This window comes from Thunnus maccoyii, chromosome 17 (genome assembly GCF_910596095.1).
Source record: "Thunnus maccoyii chromosome 17, fThuMac1.1, whole genome shotgun sequence".
NCBI classification, from domain to species: Eukaryota; Metazoa; Chordata; class Actinopteri; order Scombriformes; family Scombridae; genus Thunnus; species Thunnus maccoyii.
The window spans coordinates 17,786,075-17,812,881 of record NC_056549.1 but is presented as its reverse complement, the minus strand read 5'-3'; the positions used below and the strand labels follow the sequence as shown (position 1 = coordinate 17,812,881).

The following is a 26,807-nucleotide window of genomic DNA, read 5'->3' as shown; positions in this document are numbered from 1 at the left end:
ATGAAATAGCCCTTAAGGAACATTCACAGCTGTCAGAATAAAGCCACAGCAACCTTGATGCTACTTTTCAGTTCCTTCTTGCATTATCTTTCCCCCATCAGGAGGAGATTTTTGGCATCAGTCTGTTGGAGGGCAGTTGTCAGCCATATGTTACACAAGGAAGACATTAATAAGACAGCTCAGGATGACCGAGGCTTGTCGTCTAGCTAAGCAGTATTCGTTGGAGATTTGCTGAACACTGCAAGAGTGCAGCTCAAATTCTGAGCCATCATCTTATAACAGGAGGAACCAGTGAGACAAAACATGAGCCAAACGTTACAGTAACTTCCATCTTTTATGGAATATGTTCACACATGTCAGTTTGTTCAAATTTTGCCTGACAGCCCTCTGAATCTTAAAAAGATTAGCACCTGTAACTTTCTGCTTGAAAAAGATGTTTAAATCCCACTGACTTGACACAATATGTTTAGACAAGCTATTGACGATGTGTGATGAACATTATGTGTCTTTAAAGTAATACACTGACTTTTAGACATTCAAGCACTGTTTGGGTAAAATCAGATTATGTGTTGGTGTGGCAAATGTGCTGAAATGAGCAATGTTAAACAATAAAGCTGGTGATATTCTGTATTTTTGTCATTGCCAACACATCCTATGAAAACACCAAAACCAACAATGAATTGATCCAACTATACTAACAAATATTAGTAGAGGAATACAGCATATTCCTCTGTGTCATATACCTTTTTTGTGGTTCAAAAGCTATTAAAATCACATCAGTGGCCACACAGTTCCACTGGCTGACATGTTCCTTCATTACCATGAACATGGGTGGTTGGGTCATTTATTTTGGGTCTATCCCACATTCAACATCCTGCTGCTGTACTATAAATGCTCACTTGAGTACTAAATGTGTATTAATCCGCAGCTGGCAATAGTCCCTGGCAAACACACAATTTATTTGTGTTTGAGTAAGCCCTAGGTAATTATTTTAAAATCAAATGTTTTCTACCAGTTCTTTAAGATTTCCATCTTCCATATGAACCAATGAGCTTAGTACTGAAAGACATTGGCAGGGTGGGGAAGTCAGAAAGTATTGGGAGACTGACTGTTGACTTTGGTCTTGTCATGAGATTTGTTGGCAATAAGAAAATACAGAAAAAAGCCAACACTTAACTTGTCTTGTTGACAAGTTGTTGCTATTTACTTGATGTGTATAGGACACATTTTTCCATGAGATAATACTGTCATATCTAATTTCCTTATATGTAGCTGGACACAGGATTCACTGGTCTGATCCACACCCTTCTACTAGCTGGCACTGAAGGATTTGTTTCTTGTCATTGCCATTATCCCTTAAGAAGCCTTTCTTATTCTCTATAATATCTCCCAGTGGTAGAAATGAAGAGGTGACAAGTGCTACTCTTACTGGCCTCTGTTTATGCTGTATGTGTTATATCCAATGCATACGTGCATATTTAAGTTCTTAACAGGGGAAGGCAATCTTTCTTTTCAGATGCAGAACATGCCTTTTAAATTATCCATCATGACACTCTAGGGTTACATTCCTCCCCATATCTCTCCTTTTTTTTCTTTCGTCCATAGGAGATGGGAAAGTGGGTCTTTTTTTAGCTTTGGTGGAAGTCTCTATGGGCGGAGGAAATGCTTCTGGGTCACAGAGAGAAAGAGAGAGAGGCCGAAAGAGATAGAGAGACAGAGGAAGTCTGGGCCAACACAGATGCAAAGCCATGTGTGTGTTTCTTGGCTTGAGTGAAGCTGGCAGACAGGTATTGGCTCATCAGAAAGGAGTGTGTTTCCTTAATTCATGCTTTCACCTCTCAGTCTCTCTGTAGTCAACAAAGCCAAATATTTTAGAGCTCTATGTAGTAATGCAGCGCAAAAATGGCACAGTGGACAGAAGGTCAGAATTTGCAACTGAAGTCTTTTGCACTTTTTTGATGACACAAATAAGCCTTTGCTGCCTGGTGCTTGCAGATTACATGAGATAGAGAAACATCTCTGGACTGGAAACATAGGAACAATAGTTCTTATTTTTCTTGTAAACAAGCGAAATGCATCATCTATTGTGCGACATTAAAATTGCACAGTATTGCAAATAGCATTTAAAGGTAATATTTTCCATGAAAAAGTCATCATGCACAGCAGTTAGCCCATTCCATGCATTTTTTTAAGTTAAGGAATTAAATTATAGCATCCCAATCTGGTCAATCACTGTAAGCACCACACTGAAATGGATCACCTCTCATCACAGTCAAGTGATATAATACTTTTGAGAAGGATAGCAAAATGTTTGCAAGCAGCAAAATCGGGGAGGTGGTAAGGCAGTTATGACCTTTGAGGATGAGAAAACTTGTGCATTTGCCCATTTTATTGCTCTGGGGACAAACAAATAAACCACAAAGGAGATGGTGCACCAGAAATGAAAAAAGAAAAGCAGGCAGTGCTTTGGTATTTCCACCATACAGTATATATAGATAATCATAGAAATTGGTAGCAGCAGTGGGTACATAAATTGCAAGTAGACATGCAGAGTGTTTTGAATTTGAGAGGTTTTATTTTTGCTGCTCAGCTAACCTGCTCTCCAGACAAGGGGCAGGTGTGGCAGCGCGCTCGACCCACTTTATCCCTGACCTGCAGACTCCACTCTGCATCACTTCACATCCACTCTGCTCTGCTATTGTCAGTCGGCAGGGCTCTTGTCTTTCTCTCACTGCGATGTCAATCATGACACCTGCATCTGCGATGCCAATCAGTTGCCACCATTACTCTGCGATGGCGCACATAGACGCAGACACATGGACACAAATCAAGAGGACAACACTTGTTCCATCCATACACTCTGGCACACAAATACAGACACATGTTCCCGACAGAGATTATCCACTTTATTCCGATGAAGAAGACATTGTCTTCTTGATTTGTTCAAGCACATTTCAAAGTGATTCTGTTAGATGAGAAACACATTCTGCTCAGACTGAATGAAACAGGAAGCACAGGAAGTGTATTGATGTAGTTTTTTGAGAACAGAATTGGTTGTATGACTGAGCTGGAAGCAGATCGGCCAGCAGATTAGGGTGGTTGGAGACAGATAGAAGTAGAACTTCCTTTGACTGTGGAGTCCAGAGATCTAAGCCTAGACCCTCCACCTCATGAAAGTGACTTGGAGAGAACAAAAGGAGAGAGAGGAACAGAGACAAAGACAGATGAACATAGAGACAGAGATGGAAAGGTATATAAGAAAGATAAGTAGTTTGTTTATCTTCTATCTTATCATCACTGTCTAGTGAAAACAGTTTCTCTAAGTTTGTCATTCGAATGTTTTCAGATAAGTTGAAATATGACATGCTTCTTCTTATACTCTTAAAATTAGTAATAACATTCAAATGCCTAATAAGACCTACATTTACATTTACTAGATACTGGCTGCTTGTCTTTCAGGAACAAAGAGTCATGATTGCATGATGTAATGTTTAGTGCCACTACTCCTTGTAGGGAGGAAGGTCAACAAAGCATATGACTTTGACTCACTTAACCTTAATCAGTCACTAATCAATGTTGTTATATTGACAGTTTACCAAATGATGTAATGTGTGTGATGTGAAAGGTGATGCTCGTAGTGATGAACCCACAGAGAATTATCACCTGACTCCACATTTCCCTTCAGCTCTAGGGAGCAATGTAGCATCTTTCAGCTCATTGTTTTGGTTTTACGGCCTGCAATTTTACAGTCATGGTTCAGTCTCACCGCTCTCATCAGTGTCATTTCCTGTTGCAGCAGGCAGCTGTTCTCAGTGAAAAAGCTCTGATAAACTCACTGTACACTGCAAATGGCAGAGAGACAAAGTTAGCTCCTAGCTGGTAAACATAGTGAAGCGTTTAGCTGCTAAAGGAGTTTTCTCAAGATTTGGTGGAGACGGAAACAGAGTTAAAAGGAGAGTGAATGTCACCTTTGCCAGGTACCAGAAACACGACTACAAATGAATGCTATTGTTGCTCTGTGTCTACTGCATGTGTAAATAGACAGCTATTTGCTAACAAGTTCACTGTAACAACCATCACAAGAGGCCAAAGAAAAAAAACAGTTAATGCAGGAAAGCTTCATAGCGGAGACCAGGGGAAGTTGTTTTCACTTGGGAGCTCTTCAGTTTATTAACCAGTATGTGTGGGGTTCATTAGTATCTTGAAATATCAGAACATCATGGGGGAACAGTGTGTGCAATATAGCGTGCACTTGACGCTGTAAAATGGCCACTGATTCCTTGCACATTATTTGACCACAGAGAGCAATACGCACAATGACACCCATGAGATGGCTGTCCATATTATTACAAGTGCAGGACCATGTCGCTGTTAGTGAGCTTTGGCCAGTGCTTAAAGCCAATGTTTCTTTTTGCTGAAGTAGTTGCTTCATTTTTAGATTATGTTGTCATGTTCAAAATCTTTTCCCTTAACACAATAAATTATTTTTCACTTTGTAAAACAATGCATAAGCAAACCAGGAAACTAATATTTGGCACTTATTTCATACATCTGTTAAGTGCTTCATGATGCTTCAGAAACTTGCTTTTAAAAACTATTTGTGTGTTGAATCTGAAATAAAACATATAGTTGTAGAGATCACTTCACAGCCCCACAGAAAAGTCATCAATACATCTAAAAATGTGGTGTCTATGACTTGGAAAATTCTTTTTTAAATTGTTTTAGGTCCCAAGGTCATGATAACCAAAAAAAAAATGCATGTGACACACACATTTTTCAAAGAGCAGTCAAATGAGAAATCTGAATGGTTCAAAAAATAGATTTTTTTAATTCTTAGTTGTGAACATGATAGGAGGTAGCTGTGAGCTGACAGTAATCACACCCGTTAAAATATCTGGCAGTGTCTGTGATTTTGACTAAGGCGTCTCTGAGGCAAATTCCATTACATTGTCTTGCAGCTAAACTGAGTATTAAATCTCTGAATCTTGAATGTTAATTTCCACCTACTCAGTTATATAAAGATATTGATTTCCATGGAATAGAAGCCTTTCTGCCAAGCTGTAGTTTCTGCAGCTTTCAGATATGTATCTACTGTACATGTCTTTTGCTATCATTCCCTCCACTGCCTTCTCTACAAGCCTAGTTTCTGAATGGCAGCATGCAGTGAACCCACCTACCCATTTCCCCGCCTGCTTGCTCTCTTGCAATTAGCAGCATTCGTTTTCCCTCTCCCTCTAATGCTGCTTGAATGCTGTTATTACTAAACATCATTTGCATAAGCTGCTTTTCCACATGTAACACTGTCCCTGTCTTACACACACAATCTTGGTCTGGGTCCCATTTTGAATGCTCGATTCTTGTTTTGGTTTTTTTGTTTGTTTGTTTATGCCTGACAAATGGACACTGAGACAGGAATGTGGATGATCTACTTCTGTAATGGCTTGGCACTACATAGTCACCGGCAGGGTATGACTGTGCCTTTTGAGACGGCACTGGGGTGCAAGGAAAACTGTGAACCCATATTGTGTGTGTCACATGCATATTTCTGCATTTGGCTGTCCTATTCGATTTTCTATAACAACGGGGACTGAGGTTTTGCTCTGAGCTTGAATAAATGAAACGTTTAGGGAGCCAGAGAGAGGAGTTGTGGCGCGACACATTTAGCTGCCTTTTTCCCTGTCATCTCTGTGGCTTTCATCTCCTCCCCATCTCAGGAAGGAGAGCGCGGAGGATGTGGAATTCTTCCTACTTCTTGCAAGTAATTTGGCAAATAGCGGGGCAGAGCAAAAAGAGACCTTATCCCTGACAAAATCAGTGGCAACAACGCCAAAATAGATAAACATCTTTCTCATCCAGGATTGTGGATGTACATAGGGTAAAGACTGAATTTTTGTTTTTAGGCTTTGGCGTAATCCATCCTTCAAAAATCTTCCTTAATCAAATATTATAAAACATATTCAGATTTATGAAAACTGTTTAGATAAGAAAATGAAGCCAATCCAAGGCTGTGTGTTTCCATATAAACAGAAAATTATTTCCATTTACTAACTGGTTAGATGTAGTTTTAAAGACAAATTAAACACAGACTCAACATGTTATCAGAGAAGAAGTGGATACGATTTCCCTCCTGCTTTACATACAGCAGGACTGTGTTTAGCCTAAAATCACAGAGAGGTTTTCCGAGATCAGCTATCCTCTTCCCCTATTCAGGATTATCTTGAGACGTGTGTGTTGCTTGGTTCACTTTCCAGAAACATCATTCTTTCATTAAGCTTCCAGTTTGAGCGCAACAGCGACTGTAACATTAGTTATGAATGTAAGGACTCAGAGAGCAAGAGAGAAAGAGTTGATGGTGTTTGAGTGGTGGGTGGGGACATGATTCTGTCCTTTTGACCCTCTGCGCTAAAGCAATTTACATGTAAGTTTAGTGAGACTTTATAAGGATACATTAAGCAAGAATCCATCTTTAAATTATTTTTTGCAAGCAGGGCAGGATTTACTGTACTGCTGGAATAAAAAGCTTGTGTGTTGCTTGTGCTATAGTCACCATGGAGATTTTGTTTGGGCTCATGACAGAGTTGGTGTGATCGTCTCACTGCAGATCTGTCATTCAGTCTGTCAGCAGGGCTCCAAAACACAATTGCCCTCTTCTCTGAAAATATGGCTGACATCTGAAAAATTCCTCCCAGCAACAACAGTAACAAAGATATGTAATTATAAGATAAGAACACGCTGTCGACGTTCACTCAGTAATGGAGCCCTGCTTGCGTTACACACACATGTGGCTCTGGAAAGTACGATATATTCAAGTTGAGTCAGGATATGTGATTGCATCTGTTTGTGTTCCAGTGAGCAAGGGAGCACAATGAGCTGCATCTGAATATTTATAACGCGCCTCTGATGTTAATTGAAAGCAGCCACACATTGTCAAGGACATCTCTCTCTTTCCAATTGATGCCTTGTGTTCCCTTGTGCGAGGGGACGGTTGAATGACATTGGAGTGATCAAAAATAGCACACTGGCTTTGCATGTGGACATCGTTGTCACATCATGATTCGCTGTAGCCAAAATGCTTTCTTGCACAGAGAGTTTCCATTGGACCAAAGTGTATGTACAGTATATAACATGCGTACACAAAGAGAATGGTGAATGAAGGCACACAAAATTTAAAGTACAAACACACAAGACACTACAAATCACTCAGGGTTTGTAACAATAGATTAGTGCTGAAATGAAATTAATCATTAACAATTTAGGTTATCTATGAATCGTTTACGTTATACATGATGCCAAGTTTTCTCTGGTTTCAGCTTCAGAAGTATGAGGATTAGCTGCTTTTCTCTGCTTTGTATCATTGTAAATTGAACAACTTTGGGTTTTGGAAAATGGGCAAAAATGCAAAAAATGTGTATTAAATATGTCCTGTAAAGCCTACATTTCTTCTTTAGGACATGATGTGTGGTAAACCGTTTCAGATCAGTGTGTTTGAGCTCCTAATTATAGGTGGAGCTGTCATTTTTTGTCCACATACACAGCCTGTTTTTTGTTCCCATGGATGTTTGCCTGATAAAAGCAGAGAACATTGCATCATTACATTTGTGGGAGTTTGCAAAATCCAGTGTGTGGACCTCTACTTTTCATTTTTCCCCATTTTATAGACTAAAATATAAACTGATTTGTCAATAATGAAAACATTTGTTGCCTCCTAGAATAGAAGTTGGAGATCAATGGGACTTCATACCTTCATCTCAGTGAAACTGAAAAATGCCAAAAACAAATAAGAGAGCAATAAGGGAGTTTTCAGCAGCCTTATGTTAAGGTTTTACACTAAATCAACCAACTGATAATAAGATCTTGTCATCCATCAGTCACTGCTGCTGCTAATATTTGATGCAGAGACATTGTCATGGGGTTTAGTAGTGAGTTGACGCCCCTTGATAGTAAAAAGCAAAAAGGATTTTCTCCCAGCAATGTTCACTGTCAATGTAGAGGAGACTGATCTCCCAACTCAAACTGGGGCATGATGAATAAGTAAAAGCAGCCTGCATGGGCTTTTAAAAGACTCTCCGGCTCACCCAGGGCCCTCTGTGTCACCTCAAGAGAGTCCTGCTGCTACCGCCATGTAGCTAACAAGCCACCACTACTCCTTTTTTTAGCTCCACAGAATAACAGAAACAAGAGAAATGGTGGAGGAAATCAGGGAGAGAGAGGTAAAGGCAGAGAGGAGAGAGAGAGAGAGAGAGTTTTGGAGATGGAGCATTAGTGTTCAGCTGAGGAGGATGATTATTTCTTGTACTGCCAGCTGTAATGTTTAGAATTAATTAAGAATGTTGTGGGATCAGTGCAGAGATAAATACCGAGCCAAAATCAAAATTTACCCCTAAGAGCTCCTGTTGTGTGAAGTTAAAGAGAGATGAACGGGAAAAAAGCTGAATACATTCACTCAGGTAATGTACATCAGTATAAGTTTGAGGTATTTGTTCTTTACATGAGTATTTTTATTTTATGCTTCTTTATATTTTTGCTCTACTCCACTAAATTTCTGAGGGAAATATTGAATGTTTACTTCACTACATTTATTTGACAGCTGTAATCACTAATTACTTTTCAGACTAAAACCTTCCAAAGATATGTTCATCTTTTAAAATATGGTCAAACTACCCAACAGAATATAAAGTGGAAGTAACAGCCCGCACCCACTGTTTACTGTAGGTAAGGCTTGCAAATGAACCAATAGGCATCATAGTTTGGTTGTGTCCCACTCACCTTAACAAGGGAAAAGGCTGTTATTTACTGGTTGTGATGCTTATGTAAACTATTCACATTCTAGGTTTTGATCCTTGACTCCCATAAAGTCAGACAGGTTAGTGACATAGTTGGAGAAAAACCTGAGCAAAGATTTGTAGTTAGAGTTTAGCAGTTTCATCCTGTTTTATTTATTGGTTATTAGGCTGTTGTAAGCCCCACAGTTGCTGTCAGTTACATCAAAAACCTGAGAAATTTCACTGATTAGTAGGATTGCTGTTCTGTAATGAGCTGTCATATTTGACACCTTCTAAATCCTCAAAACATGCATTTTGTAGCAGAAATCGTGTAGGCGAACCTAAATTCTATAATCCATCATAAATCTTTGACGCAGTTATTCACATCAAATATTATTAGCTTCAAAACTATTTTTAAAGCTAATAAGAGACTTTGAGAGTCAGATAAATGTAAGTATCACAAAAACTTAAAATGCTGCGGACACCTTCATGCATCAGTAATAATATTATAACTCTGGAGCAGGAAATTCTACCAATATGTAGTTTTACTTTGGATACTTAAGTACATTTTTCAGCTAATACTTCAGTACGGGTCACAGATATAATACTTCTCCTACCAAAAAAGAGATAGATGGGCAATGAACAACAAAGACAAACAGAGACAAGAAGTTATGATAGAGGTAAAATAACTGCGTATGTGATTTACATTACAATGAAAGACTGATTGAGTTCACTTTTTGCGATAATGTAATTCTCATAATTACACCAGTTGACATTCTTGTGGTCTGTGAACGACAGACAGATTAAAAGTTTTCTCATTAACTACCTGAACTTTTATTTCAACATTCGTATAGAGCAATTAGGAAACTCTTGACTCCCCTTTCCTCCCCTTCCTCTTTTTAAAGTAACTCTTCCCATTCATCCTCCAGGGGAAACAGCGCATGTGATTAAATCTCTGCCCTGCCAATTAATTCATGGCTTCATAAATATACAAATGTGCTATCAAACTGGAACTAGATCATCCGGGAGAGTCGGGGGAGCTCTCAGTCTACTCACTGTTGTATACGACTCTATAAATTATCTAGCTGTTGATGTGCTGCGCTCCTCTAAACAATGCCACACATCATCAAGTCTCAGTAAATCATCAAAATATACACATCCCATTATTAAGCAGATGGCATCAAAGGGATAGACCTTACTTGCAGAGATAAAAACTGAATTTAATGATTTATGATGCATATTTGGAAAGTTAAAGAGAAAAGATAAATTAAAATTTAGTTTATGCTGTCAAGATTAGCCTCAGCCTTGTAAGTTTTCCTTATCTGGTGCTACCATGCCTCAAATAAATGTGTTGTTTGTTGTCAGTTGAGGATCATTCACAGGTTGGAGGTCTGACTCATATGTCACCCTGGGATCATTTATTTCCCAGTAAGTCTTAATGTTTGTTTTGACCTAGTGCAGCTGTTAAATTTGTGGGATTTAGCGAGACCGTCCTCACTAGAAAGCAGAATCAGTTTGTTTCTATCCTTAAACAATCCATGAATACCCCCAAAAAACCTCTCAGACAGGAGGACTAGGATTATGGTTCACATCCAATCTCCTACCAACAGTCAAAGTGTCAAAATAAAAAAATCACTCACACGAATTGTTCTAGTAACGATCATATGGGTCATTTTGGAAAGGACTAGGTGATGAAAATTATCATATGTTAGGACTCATGATAATAAAGTGCTATGATGGCCAAAACTTAACCATAAAAAAGTGTTGATATTGTCGGGAAAACAACTTAAATACACACAACATTTAGCAGATACACTCAGTATAAGTATTTTGCGTCTTGGCAGATATATTCATTAATGTTCATGAATGATGTTTCTTCATGATACTGATAAAAACTGTAATCAGTGTGGAATGTCCAGTATTTGCCGTTGCAAATTAGTAGTATATACGTAATGTCTAGGAGACAGGGTTGGTTACGAGGGTAATGATAAACAACCTACTTTGATTTTTAGCTATGAGGACTCATTGGATTTACCATAAGTATTCAATGACATTGATATGCTGTACTTTTCCTTAATTTGGAATTGTTTCCCAGGATGTAGAGGTAACATTAAAAATGGAGCGTTCAGAGCAGGTTGAAATCTGGACCTTTGACTTTCAGGGGGCATTTTACATACATTCACCTCAAGTTTTGGAACTCTGACTATGTTTCACAAAGACATCCAACATTATAACAGTATATAAATGACAGAAAATCACAAAAAGCATGATATGTCCTCTTAAAATTACAAAAGTTGATGTTATGAATTATTCTTAAACTGTAATCATCTCAGGTACGTGTTGTTTTGTATCTGGCTCCTACTGCCTTTTCTGTCTTCAATCTAACAACTGCAAAACTAATAACATACTTGAACAGCATTGACTATATCTGACTAAGGTTATGTAATAATGGGCCTTCCAATATGCAGTGTGAAGCTGTGGAACATTGAGGTGACATTAAATCAGATTTTGTCCCATTAGGCATCCCTCTGGTGCCCCCGACTGTTTTGATGAGCTGTTTGGAGTTCTGCCAGGCAGCACAATCCTGAGAGAGGAGAGCGAGAAGAGGGAATGTCGTTTTACTTCATCACAAACTCCACTGTGAGGAACAGTCAAGCATGTCTTCAATGCCTCGTGCATTATTCAAACACAGTGTTGAACAGCACTTCTCCTCTTCCTCTCTCTATCTTTTTATTTAAATCTAAAAACCAATATGTTTTCCACTGTTCTGTTGGAACAAATATGTTAAACACTGAATCGTATTGAAAAGACCACATTAAAATCAGTTACCATGTCAGGTAAGGTGCGTTTATGATAAGCACTTGGAACACAGATTTGTAAGACAGTGTGTGTGTGTGTGTGTGTGTGTGTGTGTGTGTGTGTGTGTCTATGTGCCTAACTGTACTGCATACACTGACAGACAGAGGAAGGGACAGAGATGGTATTTACTTGGAGTGAATGAAGGAAATGTGACTGGGGCCAATGATATTCACGTGTCTCTGACTCTAAACTCAATTAAGAGAGTGAAAAGGATGAGTCAGTTGATTGTTGTTGTTCTTTCTAAATATACAGCAAAAAACAACAAACAGACAGATATCATTCGACCCCCCCCCCCCCCCCCCCCCCCAACAAAAAGAAAGATTTGTGATCTTACAGATTACAATATTGCTGTTGTAATTTTGTCTTCTCTTTGTTGCCCAAAGACTCTCTAAGTCTTTAACAGAATTTGTGTGCATACATTAGGTGTGTACTGTGTATAATTTTATAGATATTTATATTATTTATTAATAAACTAAACATGTTCACTGTCATTTTGTCATGCCATTTTGAAAAACCACAATGGAAAAATCACTTTTGCAATCAGAAATCAGTTTGTGAATGGAGTGTTGTATTGCAACTGACTATCAGCTGTCAGTAGTCATGGGTTTCCTGCCTTGGCAAGAACATCCCCCAAGCATTGAGGTTAGCCACAGCAAATCAATTCTCAACCTGTGGAAAACATCCTTTTTCGATATGATTTAAAGGATAAGGCTGGCGATATTCCATTTTTTTCTTATTGTAAACAAATCCTATGAAAGGACCAAAACCAACAATGAACTGATCCTACTAACAAGTATTGTCTGTGAATCCAAAGCCTGATTTAGCTTATTCCTCTGTGCCATAGAACTACATTGTTGTCCAAAAACATTTAAAAACACATCAGTGAGCCACACTGTTACACTAGGTGACATGTGCCTTCATTATGAAGAACATGGTAGTTTATTTTGAGTCAAATTCGCCATCCTGGTGCTGTAAATACTCACTAGAGTGCGAAATGTGTATTAATCCACAGCTGAAAATAGTCCCCCTGAAAATAGTAAATGCACTATTTACTCCTGTTTGAGTAAAATTTGCTTAAAATTACATTGCCCAGCTGATTTAGTATATTACTTAACACCTTTAAAAAAACAAACTAAGATTTACGTCTTCAGTGAGAATCAGTAGGATTAGAGCTGAGTGCCATAGACAGGTAAAGAAGTCTGAAAGTGTTGAAAGAAGTACTAATGCATTGTTAGTTTTGGTATATGCATGGTATTTGTTGACAGTAGGAAAAATGTAGAATAAAGCCAGCATTGTCCTTTAAATTTCCACCACCCACTGTGTATATGGTCTTTAATACTGGTCAGTGAGTTGACTACAGTATATTTTTGAAGTGGAGTGGACAGTTCACTTACCTTTAGAAATGTGATCGGTGGTAGGAAGACACCAGAACCAGGGGGGCAGACATCAGGGTCAGCAGGAGACAGCTTTAACTGCTGTATGGCATGTGCTTTACTTTCAGGATAGTCTCCGTACCACCCGTCTACTGCAGCCCAATCTGTAGGAACCTATATGACTTTTAGCTTGAGGAAGGTTCTACTAGCTCAATCACACTGGTTTCATGGTGCCCTCCTTACATTCTCACACTGAATAGTTGAATGTCTCCCTTTTCTTGACTGATGGTAATTGTGGACAGAAAGGTCAGAGACTTTGACCTGCACACACACACATATTTTCCTTATCCATCACCCTGAACATCCCATGTGTGCAAGGTAATTGGTTCCATGGTGAGTCATACCTAATTGGTGTGTAGCTGTCAATAGCGGCAGGTATTTGAAGGCAGTAGCCCAGAGCCCATATGGAAAATAGAGAGACACAGAGAGTAAAATGTAGCCTGAAAGAAACTCACACTGGCACAAACTCAGAGACAGAGTAGAGCTCAGAGCACTGCTGTTTATCTGTTAATTTGTTTTTCAGTGTCCCCTCCACTGGTGTTTTCCATTTCTCTCAGAGCCCACTGGCCATCTGCATTGTCCAAATTAGCTTGGTGGGGTAGAAATTCTCGCACGGAGGGTTACACAAGCAGACAAACAAGCAAGCTGAAGGGACTGTGTAAAGCCTACAATTACGGTCGAGGCGCTATTGTTGAGATTTCCATCCTCTTAAATTGAGGATTGCTGCAGTGGATTTGAGATAAGCCTCTAGCCAGTGTTTCCACGGTAATTTAACATAGTGCAAGAGGAGAGGTTGTAGTCTACCTACTTGTAGTGGAATCTCATTATTTAAATGAAAACAACACACATGACCTCGAGTTTTGCTGTTTGCTGCTTGCTGTTTTGTTGTGCTCTGGCTTTCTATCGTCATGCTTTGCTGTTGTTTGATGGGAACTCGCCCATTAGTTTCCATCTAATCACATACAAATCATGAGAGTTAGCCCACAGCTTTTCCACTTCACTTCACTTTCTTTTACTTCATGTTGCTGCTGTTTATGCTTGCTTCTCTGTATATTCAAACGTTTTTTGTGTGGTTCTGTTTTCATGCTGCACATCCTCTATTATCAAACTGCCCCTTCAGAGATAGAAATTACAAATCACTTTGCTTATTTTAATCATTTTGATGAGTTCGAAGATTCGTATTCACTGACAATATAGTTTTTTACTAAGCTGAACAGTCACTTGCTGTGACATTAAGCCCCGATTCTGACTGCCTTCAGTTCTGTAGTAAGGTTAGTATGTTCAGTATAGGCCTATACAAGAACTGTATTTAAGGTTAATAGCTCAGAAGCCATCTATTTGCCACCTTTGAGTTATAACATCATGATCATTTATGAGGCTTTCATGGTCTTTCAGTAAGCTTTTAACCAGGCAGTAACTCTATATCACTGCTGAGCTGCCAGTGGTGCTTTCAGCCACCTGTGACAGGAGCTCCACTGCTAAAATCTACTGATTTGTTTGGCGGCAATGGTGAGTCAGTACAGTCAGTTCAGTTTGAAGATTTAGTGTCTGCCCTGTCATTCATGAAAAATCATGAATGGCATGGAGAATCTGTCCTTCTAGTAAAGCTGCATTACTGGAACCTGTGTTGTTTATGTTGTGTGAAATTAAATTACTATAGGTATTGATGCTGCTGGTCTTGTGAAAAGTTTTATGGCTATGTCATTATGAAGCTATGATATGCAACAACCCAATATAAATCCCTTTTACCCCTTGTTACAGTGACAAGTACTGACTATTATAACTGTCTGGCAATGTTTCTGATTAAATTATGACATACTTTTATTCTCACTCAAATATTATTCATAATCTTTCCGTTCCCACTGTGATCTTTATGTCATAACCTCTTGTTTTTTCTCTCTCGTTCCTGTAGTGATGGATGGGCAGACCGTTATGAGGTTGTGGAGGGCTATGAGCAGGAAGCAGAGGGAGGAATCACTATGAAGCTGCAGTCTGAGGTGGTCAAGTCCTTTGATGACTACTACCTGAAGCTGCGTCTGGACACCAATACCAGGAACCCTTGGTTCCCCGAGTTCTGGCAGTACCGCTTCCAGTGCCGCCTACCCGGCCATCCACAGGAGAACAAGAACTACAAGAAAGTCTGCTCTGGTGGGTGGATGGGTGGTTTTTTTTGGCAGTAATAATTAGGCAAACACTTTTATTTTTCATGTATTGCTCTCAGCCATCATCCACTGTTCTTTCATCTAGCTGTCAGTGAGAGAAGAGGGTTAAATTTGACCAGAGTGCGCAACTCATGAATAATAACAAAAACTGTGTATTTTTTTTCCTCTGTTTTCCTCCCTTAATATTCTCTCCCTTTGCTCACAAAAGGTGATCACGGTAAATTGTGTTCTTGTTAATAGCACTTAAATCATGATTCAAATTACTCAACTACAAATTCAATCAAAAATAAAAAAAAGTAATCAAATTAATACTGCAATCAAAATGTTTTGTTCAGCATGCTATCAAATAAACAATAAAAATAACATAAATTAGTGGTTTGTAATAAAGGTATGCTTACAATGGCAGCACAGTCATAGTTGCTTTTCTACTTTCTCTTATCGTTTTGTATCACACTTTTACAAACTTCTTTTATCCCAAAGACCTTCAAGGTGGTAAGTGCATTTTTCTAGCCACTGCTATGGTGATGGCTTTTATCGGAATTGCACCTGCACTCTGTAAGCTTTTGACTCCTCCAAGACAGGCAGAGTTTGACTGATGCTTTGTTAAACACAACAGTCTCTGCAATGTCTCTTCTTGAAACTGCGATTTTTGTCAAATGGGGGGATGGCTCGATCCTGGTGGTCTCAGGTTCTTGGTTGGAGTTGGGATTGCATCAGTCAAACTCTAATGTGGAGCACTGTATGAGGAATAAAAAGAAAACAGCCTTACATGTTGAAAAACTGCACAAAGGAATGGCTCACCCGGCACACATTGTTCACCCAAAACCCCTGAAACACTTGAAAAAAATGTATTGAGATATATCACACCCTTTGTTGTCTATAGTATGTGCATGTTTATTTCAAAGACAAGAAATATCAATATTTTGAATGCACCGTCTGAAGAGGCAAAATGTAAATTAATTGCTAAACATTGGAAGAAATCTCTTCATGCAAGAATGAAAAGAAAATGTAACATTTCCTACTTTTATTTAAAGTTTCTCATCCTCAAAAACATCTGAGTCTGACTGTGGGACAGTGCCTATAGATGCCTGATAATTAAATACTTTTGCACTACTTGGCATCCACAGTCTTTGGATTTTCCCTAACAATGGTTCTCCACATCTGTGTCCTATTGCGCCTTAGGACATCATGTTCTGATTTCCTTGTATGTTAGTATATTTTGCTGCAAAAGAGGGCTCTGTTTTGCAATAAATTATCCACGTCTGGTTCAAATTTCATCATGAATTGTGGAAAACACCAGGTTTTTTTTGCAGCACAATATTTATTATGCTTTTATCCCCACAGTGCACTTTGAATACAGCACAAAAACACCATACAAACAAGAAAGCTTTTTGCAATTGTAATTCAAAATTCCTCCATCCTTTTGATCTTCTTTTCTTTTCTCCTCTAACAGGAAATGAGAGTCTGCATGAAAACTATGTTCAGGATAGTAAGATGGGCTTTGTCATCAATGCCATCTATGCCATGGCCCACGGCCTCCATGATATGCACAAGGAGATGTGCCCGGGGCAGACAGGGCTCTGTAATGCCATGGACCCTATCGACGGTAGCAGGCTGCTGGACTACCTGCTCAAGACGTCCTTTGGAGGAGTCTCAGGGGAGGACATTTATTTTGATGAAAACGGAGACACCCCAGGAAGGTAAGAGGAGGGGGAGGACTAAGGCGTTTAGAATGTATGAGAAGGCAGGAAAATTTATATCATAAACCTTGTTGTAATCTGTAAATTTCTTTCCTCTCACACCTACTCATTAGCATGTGTGCACATGCACATATGTGCGCATAAATCTTGAGCATGGAAGGATGTAATTAGTTTGGACTGGAACAGATTCAGTTGATTGTCTGCTGTGGCAGCCACTTTCATCTCTCCTCAGTCCAACAGACAGCATCTGACAGTCAGAAAACACAGCCGTGTCATTCCTTCGTCAGCTAGAGGTTAGGTGGAGCACATCCTGGTTCAGTATAAAAATGAGGCCGCAGTGTGCACCGGCATGAGCTCTTGACGTCACACTAACAGGGTTGTAAGCTCTTCAAGTGACTTTGGATAAGAAAAGAGGTTTGCTAAGCTGAGAAATTGTTATCATTAAATTACCTGTCACTCTCTCCCTCTACCATCCCTCTATATCTCTTTTTTCCACACTCTTTCTCTGTCTGTGATCTTTAATTCCCCCCTGTTCTACTCTGTCCCCCATCTGGTCTTATTTTTGTTCCTTTCTTGCTTAATAAACTCCCGCTCATTACAGTAGTCCTTCGTCTCTTCCTCTGTCCAACCAGGTATGACATCATGAATCTACAGAGCGTGGGGGATAGTCGCTATGACTACATAAACGTGGGCTCCTGGCATGAGGGCATCTTGAATATCGATGACAACAAGCTGTGGATGAACAACAGTGACATGGTCCGTTCAGTCTGCAGTGAAGCCTGCTCTAAAGGACAAATCAAGGTAGGGACCAAATCTTCCTTAGAGCAAATACTTAAGTGTTAAATTAACTTTGCCAGTATTCATTTAGTCTGAAAAACCTGAAGTCTGTAAAATCAATAGCCATTAACAGTGGTGAATTTGCTGTGTGGCTCTGGGGAAACACTATCTGAGTGTTAATTCAACACCATGCCAGTGTGTATAAGTAAATACCAGCAGAGTTAATTTAACAACCATTCTGCTATAAGTAAGCCAATTTTCTATGGCAACAAGTAGATATGTTTGGCCAGTGAGACACATACAAAGAGTTTCACAGTTTTTTTGGTTCTTATCATTTCCAAGAATGCCAACACAAGTGGGATACCTTTGTCTGTGCTGGAGAATGCTTTCCTCAAGTTGTCTTAGAGGGTCTGCAATCACTCTGGCAGCTTTGTGAGGCTGTACTTAGGAACACTGAACTAAATTTTAACATCAGCATGTTAACATGAAAACTGATGTATAGCTGATGTATAACAGGTAATGGGAATGTCATTAGTTTTGCAGGTATAAAGCCAAGTACTGGACAAACTGAAAAGTTGATCTGTTGATGCCGTTAAAGGTTACGAAAATACCAAAGTTACAACAATTCAACCTGAGGGGGACATGTCACTCTGAACCTAAAAGTGTCAATCTGCTGGTGCCGCTAGATAAAAAGGCAGACGATCACCAAAGTGAGGATTTATCCTCTAGGAACATGAATGTCTGCACAGAATTTTATGACAATCCATCCAACAGTTGAGATATGTCAGCTTGGACCGACATTGCCATCCCTAGATCCACGCTAAAAATAAGTGTGCAATCAGTTAAGACAGAGACAGTATTTCCCCTGTGCTCTCAAATAACTTTTTTACCGGTAACTATGTCACCGCTTGGATTTGATTTGCCATTCTTGCAATGAATCTTGACCCTTCCCATTTCCTCTCTTTGGCAATCACCCAGCACATCCTCAGCTGGCCAGCAAAACTTTTAGGATGTGTCTCTTTCTGTGTCCTCCTTTCTGAATTGCTGTGGTATCCTGCTTCATCAATTATATATTGAGTACAAAAATACACACATTTGCTCTGATTAAACAGTATTGAGAAATGTTCTGATTAAAAAACAACATATATTAGATCAAACACAAATTTTAAGTTTGCACAAGGTGTACAAATGAATCTCTGTGGCTTTCACCCTACCTGGCTGAGAAGAGAGGCCAGTTTCTAAATAATAAATGCTGCTTTTGAGCCCAGTTTGAAGAAATGCCCTAATTTGCTTCATCCGGGGCCGATTCTTTTCAGTCTAGCTATATACTAAGTCGCCCTGAGGGAGGGTGCATCCTCTCTCTTGGCTGTTCACGCTTCCCTCCTCTATCTACTTTTGTTTCTTGCCCCACTTATCACCCTGTTTTACATATCAGAGCGCTGGTAACAGTTTCTCTGGGAGCAGAATGTAAAAGCAGCTGGCCTTGTTGTTTTATTAACAATATGTCTGGGGCTCAAGAAAAGAAAGCTCCCTATCAAACACCAACCTCGTCTTAGATATCCTCTTGATGCTGTTTACTTATTTAGGTTGCTTCATGTGCGTGTCATGGTTTGATCAGTGTTGTGACTGGTCACTAAGAATGTCTGTGACCTCTTGTTATTGATGTCTGGCCTCTCTGCAGGTGATAAGGAAGGGCGAGGTGAGCTGCTGTTGGATCTGCACCACATGCAAGGACAATGAGTACGTCCAGGATGAGTTTACCTGCAAGGCCTGTGAGCTGGGATGGTGGCCTGATGATGACCTGGCAGGTAGGAGACACAAAGTCAGAAACTTTGAGCCAACCTATTTTTATTTTAATGAGCAATGTTCATCCATATTCCCTATTTCTTACACCATAACCAACCCACACTCATTATTTTACCCTTTTCATGTATTTGCTTTCAGCTAACCTACCTCTATGCCCACTCCCTTGTCAGGACATTTATATCTTATAACACCAATCTCACTGAAACAACACAAACCCTTTTTTTTTTTATCTGACAACCTGTTTCTCTCAAAAACATATCATCCACCACCCATAAGCCTGTTCGTACTTCACACCCTGACACCTCCATTTGCTGATGCTCTTCATCATCCAGGTCCTATGACCCTGCTCTCTTATAGCTTTCTCAACCTCCACACTGCTCCCCCTAAAAAGTGACATTGCTCGCTTCACTCCTCCCTCCTCTTTGCCTTGTTGTGACCCAGTGGTTGTTTTGACAGCGATTTATAGAGTTGAGAGGAGCTCTCAGTTCCCAGGTGTAAAATCCTATTACTGCCATGAGAGGCTTGGGGATACATTTCAGCATTCTGTCGAGAAAGACATTCTTCCTTCACTCTCATTACATGTCCCTATCTGGAGAATACTAATAGAGAGAGTTGGTATCCTATTCATAGAGTGAAGCTGAACTATCCATATGTTCACTCATTTTCTCATTTAGGGCAGGATTTTAATTTTTTTTTTTTTTTTTTTTTTTTACATAATTTGATGATGACACTTGTTTCTCTTAAAGTCTTATGTGACTTTCCTCAAAAAGGCGGCACAGCAGAGGAGTGAGCTTTGTTTTTGAATTATTCAAAGGTCTTCTCAGAGCTTAGATATGACAGTATAGGTTTTAGAGGAATAAGGGATTTGAGGATTTTGTAAGAACGGATACAGATAAGTGCATTTCATCTTTGCCACCCTTGTACATTTGCACGTAGTGAAGCTGATGGCTCAGTTAAGCTGGGTGGGTGGTCAAAAGAAAACAGGCAACAGTTTGCTGCAGTGCCACTCAAATGTGCTTCTGTGTGCTTTTGCAGAAGTGCTTTTAAATAATACTTTAGTGTGATAAATGGTTTACACGTTGATTTGAAAAGTATCCACGCTTCCTGAGGCAACAAGTTATAGGTTATTTTAAAATGACCAATTTTTCATGATTTGACATATTGGGAGTTAGCAGGCAGACCAGAAGTAGGTTTCTCCATGCATAGCCTCGCCTGTGATGGTAGTGACTGTAATGCTATTAGCAGCAGCATGTAATTTATGGACTGTTAAGCTGGGGAAGTCTAGGGATGTCAGTTTTCTCGCATTAAGCCCTACAAACTTCCTCTGCATGTTCGATGACAAGTAACAATGGGTGGATCATGACAGAGTTGACACACATACCCACATGTCTGCACGTACACATTTGGCATTTCATGAAAATGAGAGAGAAATCTGACAGAACTGGAAATTTGAGATGTATATGATGACACATGCAAATGCGTTTCCAAGCAATTTTAGGCTAGCTTAGAAGACTATGATCTCTGCTGCACACCTGACTTCCCTAGTGTCTCCAAATCTGTGTTGCTCTCCCCTCTCCCACCTCTCTACTCTCAGCTCATTGGTTCTTTTATCTTTTAGCTTTTTACGCACAAAAACGATTATCAACAAAAGATTAATGTGACATCTCCTTTGCTCTCCCCAGTCTGCCAGCCCCTGCCTCTGAAGTATCTTGACTGGGCGGATGTGGAATCCATAGTCGCAGTGGTTTTCTCCTGCGTGGGCATCCTGATCACCTCCTTTGTCACCTTCATCTTCATCCAGTACCGTGATACCCCTGTGGTGAAGTCCTCCAGCAGAGAACTCTGTTATATCATCTTGGCAGGCATCTTCCTGGGCTACATCTGTCCGTTCACCTTGATTGCCCGTCCCACAGTGGCCTCCTGCTATTTGCAGCGGCTCCTGGTGGGCCTGTCATCTGCCATGTGCTACTCCGCCCTGGTGACCAAAACTAACCGCATCGCCCGCATTCTGGCAGGCAGCAAGAAGAAGATCTGCACCAGGAAGCCCCGTTTCATGAGCGCCTGGGCCCAGGTGATTATCGCCTTTATGTTAATCAGTGTACAGCTAACTCTGGAGATCACGCTCATCATTCTGGAGCCCCCTGAGCCCATCAAGTCGTACCCGAGCATTCGTGAGGTCTACCTCATCTGTAATACCAGCAACGTGGGCATGGTGGCACCACTGGGCTACAATGGCCTGCTAATCATGAGCTGCACCTATTATGCCTTCAAGACACGGAACGTCCCAGCCAATTTTAATGAGGCTAAATATATTGCCTTTACAATGTACACTACCTGCATCATCTGGTTGGCCTTTGTGCCCATCTACTTTGGCTCCAACTACAAGATCATAACCACATCTTTCTCTGTCAGCCTGAGTGTGACAGTGGCACTGGGGTGCATGTTCACACCAAAGATGTACATTATCATCGCCAAACCAGAGAGGAATGTCCGAAGCGCCTTCACCACATCTGATGTGGTGCGAATGCATGTTGGAGATGGAAAGTCTGCAGCTCCCTGCGGGAGCAACAGTCTCCTCAATATGTTCCGCCGGAAGAAGCCTGGATCTGGCAATGCCAAGTGAGTGACCTTTTATGTTGTTCATCTTGCCAGATTCTGTGTTGTTTCCTGAAGTAACTGACTAGAGACAAAATTATGAGATGCCTAAACACTCAAATGGTACAGCAGGCTGTCCAAAGATGATTTTTTGGCATTTTTCAAATAATACCATCACGTATTTGCAAGTAATATGCAGGTGCCTCTTTTTAATAATATCACAACAATATTTGAGTGTTTATGCATGATGTTAATTTCCAGTTTTAACCAGTGCCCCAGTCTATGCTAAATTAAGCACATTTTGAATCATTGATTTAGATACACAGTTGATATTTATGTGGCCCATCCCCCCACCCATGAGAACAATATGATATTGATTAAATTAAGCTAAATTTAAAAGAAGACTCAAGACAGGATGTTCTTCTTTAATAGGTTTAAAGATAATGGGACATGCTAAGGTGTTAATCATTATTTAAGTGTAGATATCACACATCTAAGTTAGATATAAGACTTGCATATAACTTTTTTGAGATTCACAGCAGTGACACATGGACAATTGTCTAAAGTAAGGAGTGGGGAGTATGAGAGTGTTCCTAATATGTTTACGTGTTGTCTCTCACCCGTGCTATGCAGCCTTTTCTAGTCTTCTAACCCTTTAACTTTCTGAACTGAGCAGCGTATTGTCTGCAAGTGTAGAGGCTGGCAAATGTTGGCATGGGGGTCATTCAACTCTTTTCTTGGAGAGCTGCACTGTCAACTAAGACTTTTGACTCATTTTATTACATTATATACAACCAGAAGAGAAATTTAGACACACATCCAGATCAATCATAAAACGATTAGCTTGACTAAAACTGAAATCTATCACTTGCTGTACACTGTGCAACATGAGAAGTCCACAACAAAGGAGACCACGGAGAAGTCCAAAGTAAAGTTGTGTAGAAACCTTCTGTTTATTTGATCTAGACATATCATTGCATTATCCTTGGCATTAATTAGTAAAAATAAAAAGCCCAGTAAGTAACCATTCTTAAGTTGGTTGACTCTCAGCTTTTTGAGTCATTTTGAATTAATAACAAACACAATCTGGCAGGTTAAATATATGTGGTGACTTAAAGAAATCACTTTCCCATTGTGATTCTGTCATTCCCGGCAATGGTGAAATATGTTTTTGACACTGCAGCCCTCCAAGAAGGGGTTCTGCCACCCTGCTGCTTTTGTTTTATCCTGAATTAACCTCACATTTAACTTTTCTCAGCATGAATACCCCTCCCCTCCCCACCTTCCTAACTAATCACATTAGAGCCAGTCCTAGCTCATTCCTCACTCAACTCTGTGTCGTCTTCAGGCCAGTTCAGGCATCAACAGAAATACTTTGCAAATGCATGCATCCCATTTTAACGATATAAACAAATAGTTAGACAAGACAAAATGAGCAAGATCATAGCTCAATGTTTGAAGCAATTAGGAGATCATAATGCTGTCTGCAGCACATTATGAATCACCATGTTCGTGAGGTGCCACAGTTGATAAATGTAATGCTCTTTAGAGCTCATGAGTGAACCCCTTAGCAAGGCTGTTAATGTCAAGTCATGTGGTTAAAAAGTATTTTAACATGCACCAGAGATGTTGAAATGCTGCTGCTCTCTTGTTATGTTATGTTGCTGCTGTGTTGATGTTGTTTTTCTTCATCCACCTCCCGGTTAGTAACTTGAGTCTTTATCTCGTTCATAGTTCTAATGGCAAGTCTGTGTCATGGTCTGAATCAGGTGCAAGACACCCTCCGAGGGGGGGGAATGTGTGGCACAGACTGTCTGTGCATGTGAGGAAACAGGAAGCCAGCTTGAATCAGACGGCGGTCATCAGGCCCCTAACTAACACCCCCGACCCCCACAGTTGTGAGCCCTCCACCTGCGACCTTGGCACAGATCCCCATCTCCCCCAAGAACCACCTGGTGCTAAGCCTCTATACAACCGGGTGGAACAGGGCGACGAGGATGATGCGCAGCGCCCCCTCTGGACTCCGACTTGCTCTGGACAGATGCAAGGCCTGGAGCCCCATTTAGATAAGCCGGCTTCTTATTTGCCCCCTCACTTGACGGGCTGCACCACAGAGCGCTTGCAGGGGGCCTTGGTGGACACACACAGCTCCCATGTCCCTGCACTGAATGACCACACCAGGGAGGAAATCCCTGCCAACGAGCCTTTGAGCTTAACACCCTCTCATCTTCCTTTGGTCCCAAAAGTGGGGGTGTTTGAAAAGGAGGGGCTCGAGGACGAGGAACTGGACCTCTTACACTGCTACATTTATGATGCCAAGGAGGAGGGGGAGGGGGAGGACGGGGAAAGCGAGGATTTAACTCAGAACAAGCCAACTCTGGAGGATTCCCTGGCTCTGTCTCCCCCCTCCCCCTTCAGAGACTCTGTGTATTCAGGGGAGTCTATCATCGGCTCCCCCAGCATTGAGTCGATGCTCGGTAGCCCCCCGAGCTCAGTCTACACCTCAGACATCCTCCGAGACTTCGCACACAGCTCCTCAACACTGTGAGAGCAAAACAGGCGCTGACACGGCTGCTGTCAGCACACTTGTACATCACACCGACATTCATTTCCACACAGGTACACATTCACACACACACAAACATATACAGATGCATACAACATTATTCACCATTTCACACGTTTTTTAACATTTATTTTCTGCTCTGTCATTTGCTTGCTTGTATTTATTACTCTGCTTTTATCAGTAAGGGGTTAATGAAACATAGAAGTAGAAAATCACCAGGAAACATCCGTCGCAAATGCATACATTTCTGAAGGGCTGTCAGTGCACATAGCCTCTCTGTAAAATGTAAAATTGGGAAACGGTGCCAAAACTAGTCAGCTCTCATGCCAAATTTTGATGAATTAAGCAACACTGAGAATCTTAATAAAGGATGTAGCTGTGTTTTTCATAGTGGCAGTTATAAAAGCCCAGTTCAATGTGAGCACTGCACTCTAAGACACAACCAGAGACGAAGCTGTCTCTAAGGACCGCAATAGCTCAAGTGCATTTCATGCCAGCTTGAATTAGCTCAGACATGTACCGGCCTGTGCAGGTGTGTAGCAGTCACAGCTGCATCAAAAATAATTTCCTTTTCACCTTTTTTTAAGAATAAATCTCACCTCAGCTCTCTCACATCAGACCTCATTGCAATTAAAATATATTACAAAGAGATAAACTAACATGAAAAGTGCAGTAAGTTGGTTGAATATTACTTTTATGTGTTGCAAGGTGTGCTTAATATCACAAAAAATACTACTACTGAACTGAGATACTGCTGAAGACTTGCGCTGTGTGATATGTGATATGGATATAATGTGCCAATCAAAGTTGTTATCAACCTACATCCCTGCTTTCAATTTTTACGATGTAGCTGATACAGGTTAGCTTGATTGTAGATGATGGCAATGTTATTTATTCAGTTTACACTTGATCATAACCCTGAGAACAAGTTTTATGAGCATGGGATGTGATAGGAGAACTACTTTTGATTTCCATGCTGTGTTGATATTTCTCATGTTTTCTGAGTTTGCTGTGTCATTGTAATGGAAAACACAGTACTTGTACAAGTTCTCAAAGTTTGTAATACTGTTAAGCCATCTCTTGTTTTTCACACAGGTGGTATGTTTGTAATACTGATAAATGTTTATATATATTTAGAATGTCAACAGAAAAAAAGAGTTTATACATTTTGAAACTGTCCTCAGATACTTGTCAAGGAGCAGTGTGTTTTGGTTTTTGGGTAACTTTTAAGCTAACTTGAGTCGACTGTATCCTCTTGAAAATATTCAGTTGTAAAAGTAACCAATGATTAGTTGCTTCTTGTAATGAGATTACATGTTTCAATTTTGCTTAAATCTTGCATTATGAACTTAAGTAGTTTACTTGAGGTTAAGTTTCTTAGTTCTTTATCAATAAGAATGCAAATTATTTCAAAGTATAAGAATATACAGTACATAGTGCAATTGTATTGTATTTCCAAATGGTTTTAGTCTATTATAGTGGAAGTTGTTCAATGATTTTAACCAATGTAAAATATAAAAAGGTGCCACAATGTTTAACACTGTCAAACCTAGAATGAAATAGGCCTTTATGTTTTGGGCAAGCTGAACGATGCTGTAAAATAAAAAACTATTTATATTAAAAAGACTGTTTACTGCCTGCAATAGCCTGAAAAACTGGGTTGTCATTAGGTTCAATCCAAAGAGTTGCAAAGCTTGATCAACTTTGTTTTAAACCAGTGTTTTCAAAATAAAAAAACATAAGAAGTTCTCTAGAGCTGCAATGATTAGTAGATTAATCGATTAGTCAATCGACAGAAAATTAATCAGCGAATTTTTTTGATAATTGAATAGTCGTTTTAGTCATTTTTCAAACAAAAATGAAAAAAAAATCCAGTTCCAGCTGCTTTGATGTGAGGTTTTGTTGCTTTTATGTGTCCTATGTGACAGTAAGCTGAATATCTTTGGGGTTTGGACTGTTGCTCAGACAAAACAAGATGTTTTAAAGGACCAGTGTTTAGGATTTAGTGGCATCTAGTGGTTTGGTTGCAAATTGCAACCAAGTGAATACTCCTCCCCTCCCCCTCCCTTTCCAAGCATGTAGGACAACTTACGGTGGCAGTGAAACTAGTAAAAAACGCGAAAGGCCCTCTCCAGAGCCGGTGTTTA

At 40.0% G+C, this 26,807-nt stretch overlaps 1 protein-coding gene across 1 annotated transcript in view; it reads left to right on the top strand.

Annotated features, from left to right (window-relative positions):
- The window catches only part of grm1a (glutamate receptor, metabotropic 1a), a 31,074-nt gene extending 4,842 nt beyond the window's left edge, over positions 1 to 26,232 (top strand). The window contains exons 3-8 of the mRNA XM_042389583.1: positions 14,967 to 15,202; positions 16,670 to 16,916; positions 17,549 to 17,717; positions 19,375 to 19,501; positions 21,182 to 22,118; positions 23,829 to 26,232. Of these exons, the coding sequence (XP_042245517.1) occupies positions 14,967 to 15,202; positions 16,670 to 16,916; positions 17,549 to 17,717; positions 19,375 to 19,501; positions 21,182 to 22,118; positions 23,829 to 24,642 (2,530 nt within the window). The 3' untranslated portion in view covers positions 24,643 to 26,232. The remainder of the gene's footprint in view (positions 1 to 14,966; positions 15,203 to 16,669; positions 16,917 to 17,548; positions 17,718 to 19,374; positions 19,502 to 21,181; positions 22,119 to 23,828) is intronic.
- The last annotated feature ends 575 nt before the right edge of the window (positions 26,233 to 26,807 follow it).